The sequence below is a fragment of the Aethalodelphis obliquidens genome, unplaced genomic scaffold, assembly GCF_003676395.1.
Source record: "Aethalodelphis obliquidens isolate GAN/ISIS:26980383/991018 unplaced genomic scaffold, ASM367639v1 scaffold43, whole genome shotgun sequence".
NCBI classification, from domain to species: domain Eukaryota; kingdom Metazoa; phylum Chordata; class Mammalia; order Artiodactyla; family Delphinidae; genus Aethalodelphis; species Aethalodelphis obliquidens.
This window is the reverse complement of record NW_020837987.1, coordinates 11,529,615-11,543,022: the sequence shown is the minus strand read 5'-3', so window position 1 is coordinate 11,543,022 and position 13,408 is coordinate 11,529,615. Positions and strand designations below refer to the sequence as shown.

The 13,408-nt window shown below is 50.0% G+C and overlaps 1 protein-coding gene across 1 annotated transcript in view; it reads left to right on the top strand.

Moving 5' to 3' along the window:
* Nucleotides 1-401: 401 nt before the first annotated feature.
* The window catches only part of ERCC1 (ERCC excision repair 1, endonuclease non-catalytic subunit), a 16,314-nt gene continuing 3,307 nt past the window's right edge, over nt 402-13,408 (top strand). Inside the window, exons 1-6 of the mRNA XM_027079876.1 lie at nt 402-1,457; nt 1,950-2,062; nt 3,067-3,282; nt 6,686-6,789; nt 7,772-7,871; nt 8,860-8,936. Coding sequence (XP_026935677.1) covers nt 1,310-1,457; nt 1,950-2,062; nt 3,067-3,282; nt 6,686-6,789; nt 7,772-7,871; nt 8,860-8,936 — 758 coding nt within the window. The 5' untranslated portion in view covers nt 402-1,309. The remainder of the gene's footprint in view (nt 1,458-1,949; nt 2,063-3,066; nt 3,283-6,685; nt 6,790-7,771; nt 7,872-8,859; nt 8,937-13,408) is intronic.

Here is a 13,408-nt window from a genome sequence, read left to right as displayed (position 1 = left end):
GGCATGGAGGCAAGGGACAGATACAGAGATCAATGAAACATAATAGAAATGTCAGAGATAGACCTGTGTATACATGGGAATTTGGCACATGATAAGGGTGGAATATCAAAACCAGGGAAAGGACTGGCTTCTTTTTTTTTTTTTCCCAGCTGCATGACTTGAGGGGTCTTATTTCCCTGATCAGGGATGGAACCCCGGCCCCAGCAGTGAAAACACTGAGTTCTAACCACTGGACATCCAGGGAGTTCCCAGGACTGGCTTTTAAAATAAATGGTATCTGGACAATTAGGTATATCTACCGTAAATTCCTACCTTAGTACATTTTCAAAAATAAGTCTCATATGGATGAAAGAAACAAAATCAAAACTAGGAAAAGTATTAAAAGAAATGATAAACTATATGACCTTGGGGTATGGCAAGCCTCTTAAACACACCAAAAGTCAGGATAGATTGATAAATAGGTGTGAATAAACACTAAGAACTTCTGTGTGAGAAAAATAAATAAATAAAGTTAAAATATAAAGTGCAAACTAGCAGGAAATATTTGGAATATGTGTAACTGACTAACAATTAGAATTGGAATCCATAAAGTACTCTGACACATTAACAGTAATAAAAAAAGGCATACAACCATTGAAAAAATGGTCAAAGGATATGCGCAAGCAACCCACAGAAAACAAACTATTAAAGACCAATAAACTCACAGAAAGATGTTCTCTCCTTAGTAATCAGAGAGTTGCAAGTTAGAACAGTGTGATACTATCCTTTCAGGAAATGACTAATATTTACTCATCAACCAGGTCTCTGCTCAGATGTCCCTTTCTCTAAGAAGCTCTATCCTCGCCCTCGGGCTGGATTAGGTGTTCCCTGCCCCACCCCCCTCCCGGGCCCTCTGGGGTCTCCTAGCCAGCCCTGTCCACTCTGGATCGTCACTGTTTGGGAAAGGGTTTGTCTCTCCCAATGCGTTGTGAGCTCCAGAAGGGCGGAGCGGGGCTATCGTTATCTGGGGCAATGTATGTGGAATAAGAGAATGAGTGAATGGGGAAACTGAGGCTAAGTCAATGACAGAGCTGGAATTCAAACCCAAGTCTGTACTGAGAGAAGGAACCTAGTTTGATTACCCGCCATCCCTTCTCCACTAAGCCCTGCCCAGAGCCCAGGCACACAAGAGGAGCTCAATAAGAGCACTGAAATCAAACTGCTCGGCAACGGGAGACGCTGAGGGCCAGAGGCGGACAGCTCTCTCGAAACCCAAACCTCCGCAGTCCTCCAGAACCATAGAGAGCTGCGCGAGGAACCGCCTCTCTCGATGCTCTACGCCTTTGGGGAACGTCAGGAGCGGGCTGGAGGGCTAGAGAGGCCGGAAGTGCGACCAGCCTGGGGCTACGCTGGCCGCGCCGGCGGTGGGACGCCTCGATCTCTCTCCTGTCTTTCTTTCGCGGCCCGGGGGCGAGGAGGTGAGTTCTCGGGACGCTGAGACCGCGGGGCTGGGTTGAGAGGGGCGTGGGGTTGAGACCGCCGGTGGCGATTGGCAGATGCAGAAGCCAATCAATCGTTACAATGTCTGAGAGTTTGAGAAGGTGGAGCGAGGGAAGGTTTGAGCGGGGGAAAGGCATCCTGGTGCGAGCCTTGGGGGCGGGGTGGACGGAGGGTTGGGGACAGTGGTCTGGCCTGGCAAACGGAAGGCGGGGAACAGTGAAGGCGGGGAGAATAGAAAGGTGGGACCCTGAAGGGTGTGGCGAAAGGAAAGTGTGTCCCGGTAAGGGGCGGGGCGAGCCGTAGGTGGAGGCTCGATGGGGCGGGGCCTTATAGAACCTGGGGCCCTGGATGTCTGGACCTGGACGCGATGGAGCCCCTGGAATTTTTTTGGGGGTACGGCTGTGTCTGGGGGTTCCTTCTGGGGACTGTCGATGCTTCGCTGGCGCCCGACGCCACGGCTTTATTTTCAGGCCCCCAGAAGTACCTTGCGATGGACGAAGAGAGAGTGGAGAAGCCCGCTGGCCCACCCACAAGGAAGAAATTCCTCATTCCAGTGGACGAGGATGAGGTCCCTCCTCCCGGGGTAGGACTAGGAGATGGGGGGACTGCTGGGAGGCTTGGGGGGTGGTTGGGAGGAAGGGGGACAGGAAGGGGCCTGTGGGACCACAGTGTGGGTTAGGAAATGTTGGGGCCTGGGTCACTTTGAGAAGACAGTCTTTTTGCCTTCTGCAAGTATCAGTTTCCTGTAAAAAGTAAAATGTCATGGTCAGGAGGGCTAAGGCAGCGGCTGCAAACTGGCAGCCAGGAAGTAGTCCTGAGATACGTTTTACATGGCCAGAACCCTGGTTCTGCAAGGAGTGAATTTATTGCTGATAGTTGAGAATTGGAAGGTTTGGCAATTTTAAAGAAATCTGCACTTTTGACATCTTTTGGTAAATAAAGCATCTGGCAACACAGAGATCTCAATCCTACAGGAACACAATTGCCTGGTGATAAGTAGTGGCTGCCACCTGTGTGCTAGGAAGAAAAAGAAAGTAGGCTAAGGATAGAGGGTGTGATGGGGGAGAAGAGCTACCTTAGATAGAACAGTCAAGGGAGGGCCTCTTGGAGGAGATGATGCCTTTGCCAAAATGTGAAAGAAGTGAGTGAGTGAGCTATGCAACATCGGGGGGAAGGGAACAGCCAGTGCAAAGGCCCTGAGGTCAGAGAGAATCTGATAAGTTTTAGGGCAGCAGGAAGGCCAGTGGGGCTGGGGTAGAGAAAGCCAGGGGAAGGCGTAGAAGGTGAGGTCCTTGAGGCAAGGGGGCAGGGGCAGATCTCTACGAGGCTTGAGGACTGAAGTGACAGCTTTGGCTTTTACTCTGAGTAGGAACCACCTAAGGGCTCTGAGCAGAAGAGGAACATGATATGACTCAGTGTGGGGAGCAGACTGTGGGAGGTGAGGGCAGAGGCAGGTAACTGGTGAGGAGGTGACTGCAGTGGCCCAAGGGAGAGAAGATGGTGGCTGGGACCAGGGTAGAGGCCGAGGAGGTGGGGAGAAGTGGCTAGATTCAGATTTTGTATGCCCTCTCACACCTCTCCCCACAGGCCAAGCCCTTATTCAAATCCACACGGAGCCTGCCCACTGTGGAGACCTCCCCCCAGCCGGCTCCTCAGACCTACGCCGAGTACGCCATCTCAGGACCTCCAGGAGGGCCTGGAGCCACACGCCCCATAGGGCCAGAACCCCTGGCAGGAGAGACCCCCAACCAGGCCCCCAAACCAGGAGCAAAATCCAACAGCATCATTGTGAGCCCCCGGCAGGTGAGGAGGGGGCTGGAGAAGTGGGGCTTTGGGGTTTCTGGTGGGAAACGTGGTTATAGGGAGGGCTTTCTAGTGGACAAGGAAGGAGTTCTGAGTTCTAGCCATTATGCTGTCAACAGCACCATTCATCCATTCAACTAGCGTGTGTGGGTTGAGTATGCCCCATGTCTTAGTCTGTTCAGGCTTCTGTAACAAAAATACCATAGACTGGCGGTCTGAACACCGAACATTTATTTCTCACAGTTCTGGAGGCTGAGAAGTCCAAGATCAAGGCGCTGGCAGATTCGGTGTCTAGTGAGGACCCGCTTCCTGGTTCATAGACAGCCATCTTCTCACTGTGTCCTCATAGCGTAGGAAAGGGTGAGGGAGCTCTCTGGGGTCTCTTTTATAAGAGTGCTAGTCCCATTCATGAGGGCTGCACCTTCATGACCTAATCACCTCCCTTCACCTCCTAATATCATCACATTGGGGGGGTAGTATTTCAACCTATGAATTTTGGGGAGACACAGACATTCAGTCCATAGCACCCCAACTCTTACGGTTGGGGGCATGATGGTGTTCCTGAAGCTACATTTCCTGTCCCCAGGTTTGTCCATTTATTCAAAAACAGTTGAACACAGGCCCAAGTTTGAATCCCACTCTGCCACACAGTAGCTGTGTCATCTTGGGCATCATCTTGGGTGACTTAACCCCTCTGAGCCTTTAAAATGGGGGTTCACCCACTTACAATCCGTAAATATCTTCAGAGGTTACCTGGTGCAGTTCTAAGCTCTGGAGATTGCAGATAAAGTCTCTGCCATTGACGGGACTGGCATTCTGGAAGGAGAGAGCAGCAGTGTACAGAGATAATAATGGGACTCAAGAACATGAAATATGCTCAAAATTTTTAGCCATCAGGGAAACGCAAACCAAAACCACAATGAGATACCACGTCATACCCTAGAATCAAAAGGATAGACAATAACAAGGGTGGGGAGAGTGTTGGAGGAGTTGGAGCCCTCATACACTGCTGGTGGGGATGTAAAATGGTGCAGTCACTTTGGAAAACCGCCTGGCAGTTCCTCAGACATTTAAACATAGAGTTATCCTATGACCGTGCAGTTCTACCTCTAGGTATATATGCAAGAGAAATGAAAATACGGTCAACCTTCTGCAACCATGGATACAAAACCCGCAGACACGGAGGGCCAACTGTACTACGTCATCTGTGGATTTTGATATCCAGGGGGTCCTGGGACCAATCCCCTGTGGATACTGAGGGACCACTGTCTTACGTCCACACAAAATCTAGTACACACATGTTCACAACAGCATTATTCACAATAGCCAAAAAGTGGAAACAACCCAAATGTCTAGCAAATGATGACTAGTTGTTTTCCCTTAGCATAATGCTCTCAAGGTTCACCCATGTTGTAGCACGAATTAGTACTTCATTCCTTTTTGTTGCTAAATAGTATTCCATTGCATGGACGTGCCACTTTGTCCATTCAGCCATTGACGGGCGTTCGGGTTGTTCATATCTCTCAATTATTATGAAAATGCTGCTGTGAACATATGTTTCCAGTTCTGTTGGGTATTTATCTAGGAGTGGATTTGCTGGGTCGCATGGTAACTGTATGTGTAACTTTCTCAGGTACCCCCAACTGTCTTCTAAAAGGCTGCATCGTTTGACATTCCCACCAGCAGTGGATGAAGGTTCCATTCTCACCATATCGTCACCACTTGTCATTGTCTGTCTTTTGGATTTCAGTCATTCTAATGGGTGTGAAGTGGACAAAATACTTCTTTAAAAATTAAAATTGGGATAAACAACAAGGTCCTACTGTATAGCACAGAAAATTATATACAATATCCTGTGATAAACCGTGATGGAAAAGAATATTTTAAAATGTATATATATATATATATGTATAACTGAATCACTTTGCTGTACAGCAGAGATTAACACGACATTGTAAATCAACTGTGCTTCAATTTAAAAAAATAAATAAAATTGGATTCCGCCCCTCCCTTGCCCAAAGCCCTTCCATGGCTCCGAGTGGCTCAGGTTCAGATGGCCCAGAGCCTGTGGGACTTGGGAGCCCTGCAGACCCTTCCCACCCCAGCTGCTCTGACCACTCCACAGTCCACCCCGAGAGCAGATACCACACCCTTATTAGAGCTGAATTCCACCTCACTTGGTAATTACATGTTCGTCCCTGAGATGCTTTTGTTTAATGTCTGTGTCCCCCACGAGGGCAGGGATCTATGTCCTCTTGGTCACGGCTGTATCCCCAGCACTTAGACACACAGTAGGCACTCAGATACCTGAATAGATTAGAGCTTGACCTGCTCACAGTATTTTGGTCTTGGGCTACAGGGTAGAGCATGAGGCGGGGGTTTATTTATTTCTTTTGGCCGCGTCGGGTCTTCATTGCTGCACGTGGGCTTTCTCTAGTTGCGGCGAGCGGGGGCTACTCTTTGTCACGGTGCGCGGGCTTCTCATTGCAGTGACATCTCTTGTTGCAGAGCACGGGCTCTAGGCGCGTGGGCTTCAGTAGTTGTGGCACATGGGCTCCGTAGTTGTGGCTCGCGGGCTTAGTTGCACCGTGGCTTGTGGGATCTTCCCGGACCAGGGATCCAGCGCGTGTCCCCTGTATTGGTAGGCGGATTCTTAACCACCGTGCCACCAGGAAAGTCTGTGAGGGGTGTTTAGAGAGAGGAGTCTGCTGGGCAGATACCAGGCTTTCGGGGCTCTGACTCTGTGGAGGGTCGCAGGCCACGGTGAGGAGCTTCCTCCTGAGGGCACTGGGAAGCCATGGCAGGGCTTAGAGCTGGAGAGGGGCAGCTTTGTGCTTTAGGAAGAGCTGTCTGGCTCCTGTTTGGAGGGTGGCCAGGAGGGGACACCACTGGGGCAGGAGACCAGGAGGAGGTGGGGTGGAGGCCATGGCAGTGGAGGGGGAGGAATTCATGGGGGATGCTTAGAAGGCAGATGTCCCACCTGGTGGATGAGGGGGAGAGGGAAGCTTGTAGGACAAGGCCTGGGTCTCTGGATGGTGGGGCCGGCCCTGAGTTGGGGCTGGGAGGGGGAGCAGGTGTGGAGGCCAGTGCCGAGTGCAGTGAGGTAGATCCCTGGGGACAGGTGTCCAGTGGACCAAGGACACACGAGCTGGGGCTGGGGACAGGGCTGAGCTGGAGAGAGACCCAGGGACCCTTTAGTTAAGGCCTAGGGCCAGGGAGGAGGGGCCTAGGTCAGAGCCCCAGTACTAAGAACATTCCAGGCTGCGGAGGAGGAGGAGTCTGGGGAGAGGAGGAGGGCGGAGCTGGAGAAGCCCCGGGTGCAAAGCAGGAGGTGGGGGAGGGGCCCTGGGGTGGCGGGGGCCCAGGGCCGCTCTGCTAATGGCTTCCGTTCCCCCTCCCCCAGAGGGGCAACCCCGTGCTGAGGTTTGTGCGCAACGTGCCCTGGGAGTTTGGCGATGTGCTTCCCGATTACGTGCTGGGCCAGAGCACCTGTGCCCTCTTCCTCAGGTGAGCTCTGGGGGCCACCCACCCTCAGATGGCCTGCGAGGGCTGTGCTCTGGGTGTTCTCGGCCATTGTGTGGGAGACCTCTGGGCACGGCCCGGGCCTAGGTGTGACCCTGTGTGGGAGGCAGAGATCTTGGTGTCGGAAGCAAGAGCTGGGCCCCGGACGCTGGGTCTGAGGGAGGAGGGGCCGGGGGCCTGGATCCTGGGTCTGAGGGGGGAGGGGCCGGGGGCCTGGATCCTGGGTCTGAGCGGGGAGGGGCCGGGGGCCTGGATCCTGGGTCTGAGGGGGGAGGGGCCGGGGGCCTGGATCCTGGGTCTGAGGGGGGAGGGGCCGGGGGCCTGGATCCTGGGTCTGAGGGAGGAGGGGCCGGGCGCCTGGACTCTGGGGCTGCGGGAGGAGGGGGACTGATGTCCTGGACACCAGGACTGGAGCCAGGATTTCTGTAACCATCGCCACAGTTAAATAAGTTTCCCTCCACTCCTGGCGACCCCTCTCCAGACAGGGGAAGTGAAACTTCTAAGTTCCTGTCCTCCCTGCAATGTATGAGAGCTGCTATAGCAGAGATGTCCCTTTGTTCCTGGGTGGCAAAGCCACCCCACCCCGTCCGTGCCAGCGCCCTCTTGGTCAAAGCAGGCAGTCCCGGGGATGGGCCCTGCTTCCCAAGACCAGCTGTGCAGCACCACCCCCTGACCCCAGTATACACTCTCTAGGGTTTCCTGGTCTCCACCTGAAACCTAAAGTCCTTCTCTTCCTAGGTGAAGAATCCGGGGGTCCACCCTTCCAGGGAGTCAGAGCCAGGCATCCCTCACTGCCAGTCCCCTCATGCCCCTTTCTTGAAGGGTGACCTTGGGCAAGTCACTTAACCTCTCTGAGCCTCAGATCTGCCTGTGCTCCCCAAGCCCTCTGCCTTCCAGCAAGAGGGGAGAAGGGCTTCTGGCGTCTCTTAGCTGGAGACCTACCAACCCTCCCTCTCCCGCCCCGCAGTCTCCGTTACCACAGCCTCCACCCAGACTACATCCATGGGCGGCTGCAGAGCCTGGGGAAGAGCTTCGCCCTGCGGGTCCTGCTCGTCCAGGTGGATGTGGTAAGCAGGGGTCACTCCTCCATTGGCCTCACTGCCCCCATCTGTGAAATGGGGAGCCTTGGGCCTCCCGGTTGCCTGGTAGACTGTTGAATCTCTTCTAAGGAGAAATGCAAGTTGGAACCCCAGTGGGGAATTTCTCACATCTGAGATGGACAGCTGTGTTGGCCAGGAGGTGGAGGGTCAGATTACCCGTCTCCTCCTTCCCCACTCCCCCTTCAACCAGGCCCTGCCCTCTGCCACTTCAATACTTCTTGAACCTGTTTCATTCTATCCTCACAGCCGGGCCCTGATCCAGGCCCTTTCCCCTCTTGCCTGGGTCCCTGCCCCAGCCTCTTTTCTTGTCTTGTGGCCTCCAGCTTCGACCCTGCAGTAGTCAGAGGGGTCTTCTGGCACACAGATCTGATGTCCCAACTCCTCCGTGATCCCCCAGTGCTCTCCATGGCCCGTGAGGCCCAGTGTCACCCGATCCCTGCCCAGCTCTCCTGGTTCATCTTTAAGCTTCCACGTGATCACCCTTTCATTTCACAGCCTCCATCCCATAGTGGTGAATTGTACTTCCTCAAGCCTTTCCCCTCCCTTCCTTTGCACACGCTGTTCCCTATGCCTGGAATTCCCTTTTCTGCTCTCTGTTGCCCTCACTCCTCATCCTTCTTCAGGTCCCAGCTCAGATATCCCCTCCTCTAGGAAGCTCTCCCTAATCCCCCAGGTAGGACAGATGCTCCTCTGGCTCTCCCACCCCAGTGCTGGCCACTCTTGAGTCATCACTGACTGGGGACTGTCTGTCCCCCTCATCACACTGTGAGTCCCGGGAAGGCACAGCCAGGGCTGTCCCGGTCACTGCTGGGTCCTGCACAGGCGGGGACCCAGGTGGAGATTAGGGAGTGTCAGTTGAGTGATAGGCTCTTGGCACCCTAAGCTGCTCTGCTTCCAAGACTATAATTCTTTGCTTTCTCCCAGATCCCTCATTCTAATTTTCTTCTCTGCTCAGAAAGACCCTCAGCAGGCCCTCAAGGAGCTGGCTAAGATGTGCATCCTGGCCGACTGCACCCTGATCCTCGCCTGGAGGTGAGATGGAGGCCCCCTCCCAGGTCAGGCTCTATCCTGAGAGTTACTGCCCCTTCTGCCCCCAAATCTTCCCAGCCCTTCTTCCTCCCATGAGCTCCCTGTGTGAGTCTGGTCCAGGCACTGCCTCTCTGGGCTTCAGTTTCTTTATCTGTAAAGTAGGGTCTTAATATCTTTGACGTACATCAAATCCCAGGACCATACTAGGCACTTATGAGTTAGACATAAAATCTGGCTGAATAATTAATTTCAAGTCTAGGTTTCTAAAGACTATTTTCATTGGCTCTCCAATAGGGAAAAGAAGACATCCCTTCCTCACACCATAATCAGAACAAAATCTTGATAATTATAGACACAAAAAGCAAAACTACAGTAAAAGTATTCAAAGAAATCTTATAAAATATATATATATTTATTATGATCCTGTGGTAGGGAAAGTCTTCCAAAACAAGACCCAAAACCTAGACACCATAAAGGAAAAGGTTACCCAATTTGAGTAAATTAAAAATTTAAAACTTCCAGATGGTAAGAGATACTGTAAACAAAGTTAAAAGACAAGTGACAAACTAAGAGAAAATACTTGTTATATATATATAAAACAAAGACTTATGATCCCTAATTTATATATGTATATATAAATTTTATATTTATACAGTTCAAATATATATAAATGTTTATATTCATAGGAGTGTATTTAAACATTTATTACATATTTACGTGTATATATACATATATTTGCATATATATGTGTGTATATATATATACACATATATATGCAAATATATGTATATATGTGTGTGTATATATATATATATATATAAAGAGCCTCTTACAATTCAGTAAGAAAAAAATAGCCCGGTTTTTAAACGTCTAACGCAGGTTGCCAAGAACACATGAAAAAACTATCAGCCACACAGCTTATCAGGAAAAGTAAATTTTCAAAGAATGAGGCGTTATTTTTCACCCATTAATTTGGTGAAAATGTCAGATGGATAATATGAAAGGGGCACCTGCATGTTTGGTTGGCAGGAGACTTCACTGGCTATTAAAACAGGAAGTAGACACACTCTTCAACGCAGAAATTCCCCCACTCGGAATGTCTCCCCTTCGATCATCCCTCCCTGGGTGTGCAGATCCGCAGTGGCGTGGGCCTTCCTGGCACCATCCGTGCAGTAAGCTGCAGGACCAAAGAGCGTGATAGTTTAATTTATGTATAAAAGGAAGGAAAGTGAGCCGTGTTTATGAACAGATACAGATGTGAACAAACTGCAGGGGCTCCAAGCTGTGAACAGTGTTGAACGTTGGGAATGGCACAAGGGGAGGTCCCGAGGGGAGGGAGACTTCTGTCCTCTGCCCTTCTCTTTTCTTCTGAATGTGAAATGGTTAGTTTCTTTTGTTAAAGAATAGGTAGCATATTCATGTAGTTAAAAAATCAGAGGTGATTATATATATACTGTATATATAAGTATGTATAAGTATTATAAAATGTAAGTATATAAATATTATAAGTGTATATAAGTATATATGAGTATACACATAAGTAATATATAAGTATAATACATTTATGTAAGTTATATAACATTTTATAAGTATATATAATATATACCTATATCACATAAGTATATATATTAAGATATATAATCACTTCTGAGTTTTGAACTACATGTATAATATATATATATATACCGTTTTTATATTGCTTTCAGATACTGTATATGTGTATACAGTATATATATAAATGGTAGTGTATGCCCTTAAAAGTCTCTCTCTCCTGCCCCTTCCCTCCCACTCTACTCCCCTCACCCTTACAGGTCACCATTATTGTTGGTTTCTTTATTTCCTTCCAACGTTTCTATAAAACGCAAACACGTGTGAAAACATGTTAATTTTCTTTCTTAGACAGAAGTAAGCCTAGTATATATACTGTTCTGTGCCTTGTGTGGTCGTGTCATTTCTATATCTATATCTATGTCTATATCAGTGTAGAGAGCAGCCTCATTATTTTTTATTTTTTATAGCTGTGTAGTATTCTAATATAGTGTCCACATAAAAAAACTAATAGACTTTTTTTTAGAGAAATTTTAAGTTTGTAGAAAAATTGATTGGAAAGTACAGAGAGTTCCCACATACCCCCTCTCCCCCTGCACAGTTTGTGCAGTTATTTATATCTTGTATTAATTAGTGCGGTACATTTGTTACAACTGATGAACTAATATTGAGATACCGTTATTATTAACTGAAGTCCACAGTTTACATTAGGGTTCTCTCTTTGTGTTTACATGCTATGGGTGTGATGTGTCCACAGTTACTATTTTACAGAATAATTTCACTGCCCTGAAAGGTCCTCTGTGCTTGCCCTTTTCATCCCTTTCTTCCCCCAACCCCTGGCAACCTCTGACCTTTTTACTGTCTCTGTAGCTTTGCCTTTTCTAGAATGTCATATAGTTGGAATCATACCGTATGTAGCTGAAAGAGAAAAATCCACAGTTCTCCTCGTGTTTGGAAAGCCCAGTTCTTCATCCTGTGCGTCTCCTTTACTCCTCACACAAAGCCCTTCACTGCTGGCCACCAAACATGTGGAGGATTTTCCCCACACCAAGCAGTTCTCTGGCAGCTGCGTGTCCTACAGTTTAGCTCAGTTCTGACACTGTCTACCTGGAGATACCGTCAGATCCCACAGGTTAAGGGCTCGCAGCGCTGCCCCGTCACACGCAGCGCAGGCGCCCGTCGCAAGCCCAGGTGATCCCCTGGGCTCTGGCCAGCCGGCTATAGGTCAGGACCTCCAATGACCCCTTCCTCAGGTGTGATTATTTTGCTAGAGCAGCTCACAGAACTCAGGGAAACACTTACTTCTGCTTACCAGTTCATTAAAGGATATGATAAAGGACATGGATGAAGAGGCACACAGGGCAAGGTCTGGGAGGGGCCTGAGCCCCTGTGGAGCTGGGGTGTGTCACTCTCCCGGTGCGGATGTGTTCGCCAGCCTGGAAGCTCCCCAAACCCCAGTACTAGTGTTGGGATTTTATGGAGGCTTCTCACGTAGGCATGATCACTTATTAACTCCATTTCCAGCCCCTCTCCCCTCTGGAGGATCGGGGGTGGGGCTGAAAATTCCAAGCTTCTAATCCTGGCTTGGACTTTCTGGCTACCAGCCCCCATCCAGGAGCCATCCAGAGTCACCTCAGAGGAACAAAAGATGCTCCTGGCGTTCTTATCACTTAGGAATTTACAAGGGTTCGGAGCTCTGTGCCTTTTTGGCTTCGTTGGGTCTTCGTTGCTGCGCACGGGCTTGCTCTAGTTGCGGTGAGCGGGGGCTACTCTTTGTTGTGGTGCGTGGGCTTCTCATTGCGGTGGCTTCTCTTGTTGCGGAGCACGGGCTTCGGTAGTTGTGGCTCGCGGGCTCTAGAGCGCAGGGTCAGTAGTCTGGCACACAGGCTCAGTAGTCTGGCACGTGGGCTCAGTTGCTCTGCGGCATGTGGGATCTTCCCGGACCAGGGCTCGAACCCATGTCCCCTGCATTGGCAGGCGGATTCTTTTTTTTTTTTTTGCGGTACGCGGGCCTCTCACTGTTGTGGCCTCTCCCGTTGCAGAGCACAGGCTCCGGACGTGCAGGCTCAGCGGCCACGGCTCACGGGCCCAGCCGCTCCGCGGCATGTGGAATCTTCTTGGACCGGGTTATGAACCCACGTCCCCTGTGTCGGCAGGCGGACTCTCAACCACTGCGCCACCAGGGAAGCCCTGGCAGGCGGATTCTTAACCACTGCGCCACCAGGGAAGTCCTAGCAATAGGCTTTTAAGGTTCCTCCTATCTTGGTAATTCATTTGCTATTTCAGCTATATAGTATTTTCATTTTCAGCTGTATAATATTCTACCGTGTAGATGGACCAGCTCTGTAGCCCCCTAATGGTGGACACTTGGGTGGATTTCCAAGGTTTTGCTGGTACCAGCAACACTCCCACTACTGCCCTGAACCCCAGGAATGGGTATTTAGGCCAAAGGGTAAATGTATTTGTAATTCTGTGCCCTCCCTGGGGGTGTGTTACCTCTACACTGTTCGACTATTTGGAAAAATGTATTTATGTATTAATTGTATATTAAAACAAAAGCAAGTATAAAAATTGCTCTTTTTGCTGTGGGAAGTAGCACAGTGGAGTATAGAGAGCCCAGCCAGGTGAGACAGACCCACTGAAGGAGCTGTCTCTCCTCCTCGCCGTGTGATCTTGGGCAATGCTGGTCTGTTTCCCCCTCCGCGTAATGGATTGAAAATAACTGCCTTATAGGATCTCTCAGGAGAGCTTCTGAACATAAAGGGCTTTGGACAGTGCCTGGAATGCAGCTGGGACCCCACACAGGGTATATTTCCCATGTCTTTACGTCCAAACTAGGGAATGTTTTGGACCCATTAAGTAAATGAGATTGACCTCCGTCTGTGGATGTGGAAGGACGTCCTGGTTGTACTGTGGAGCAAAAGTGG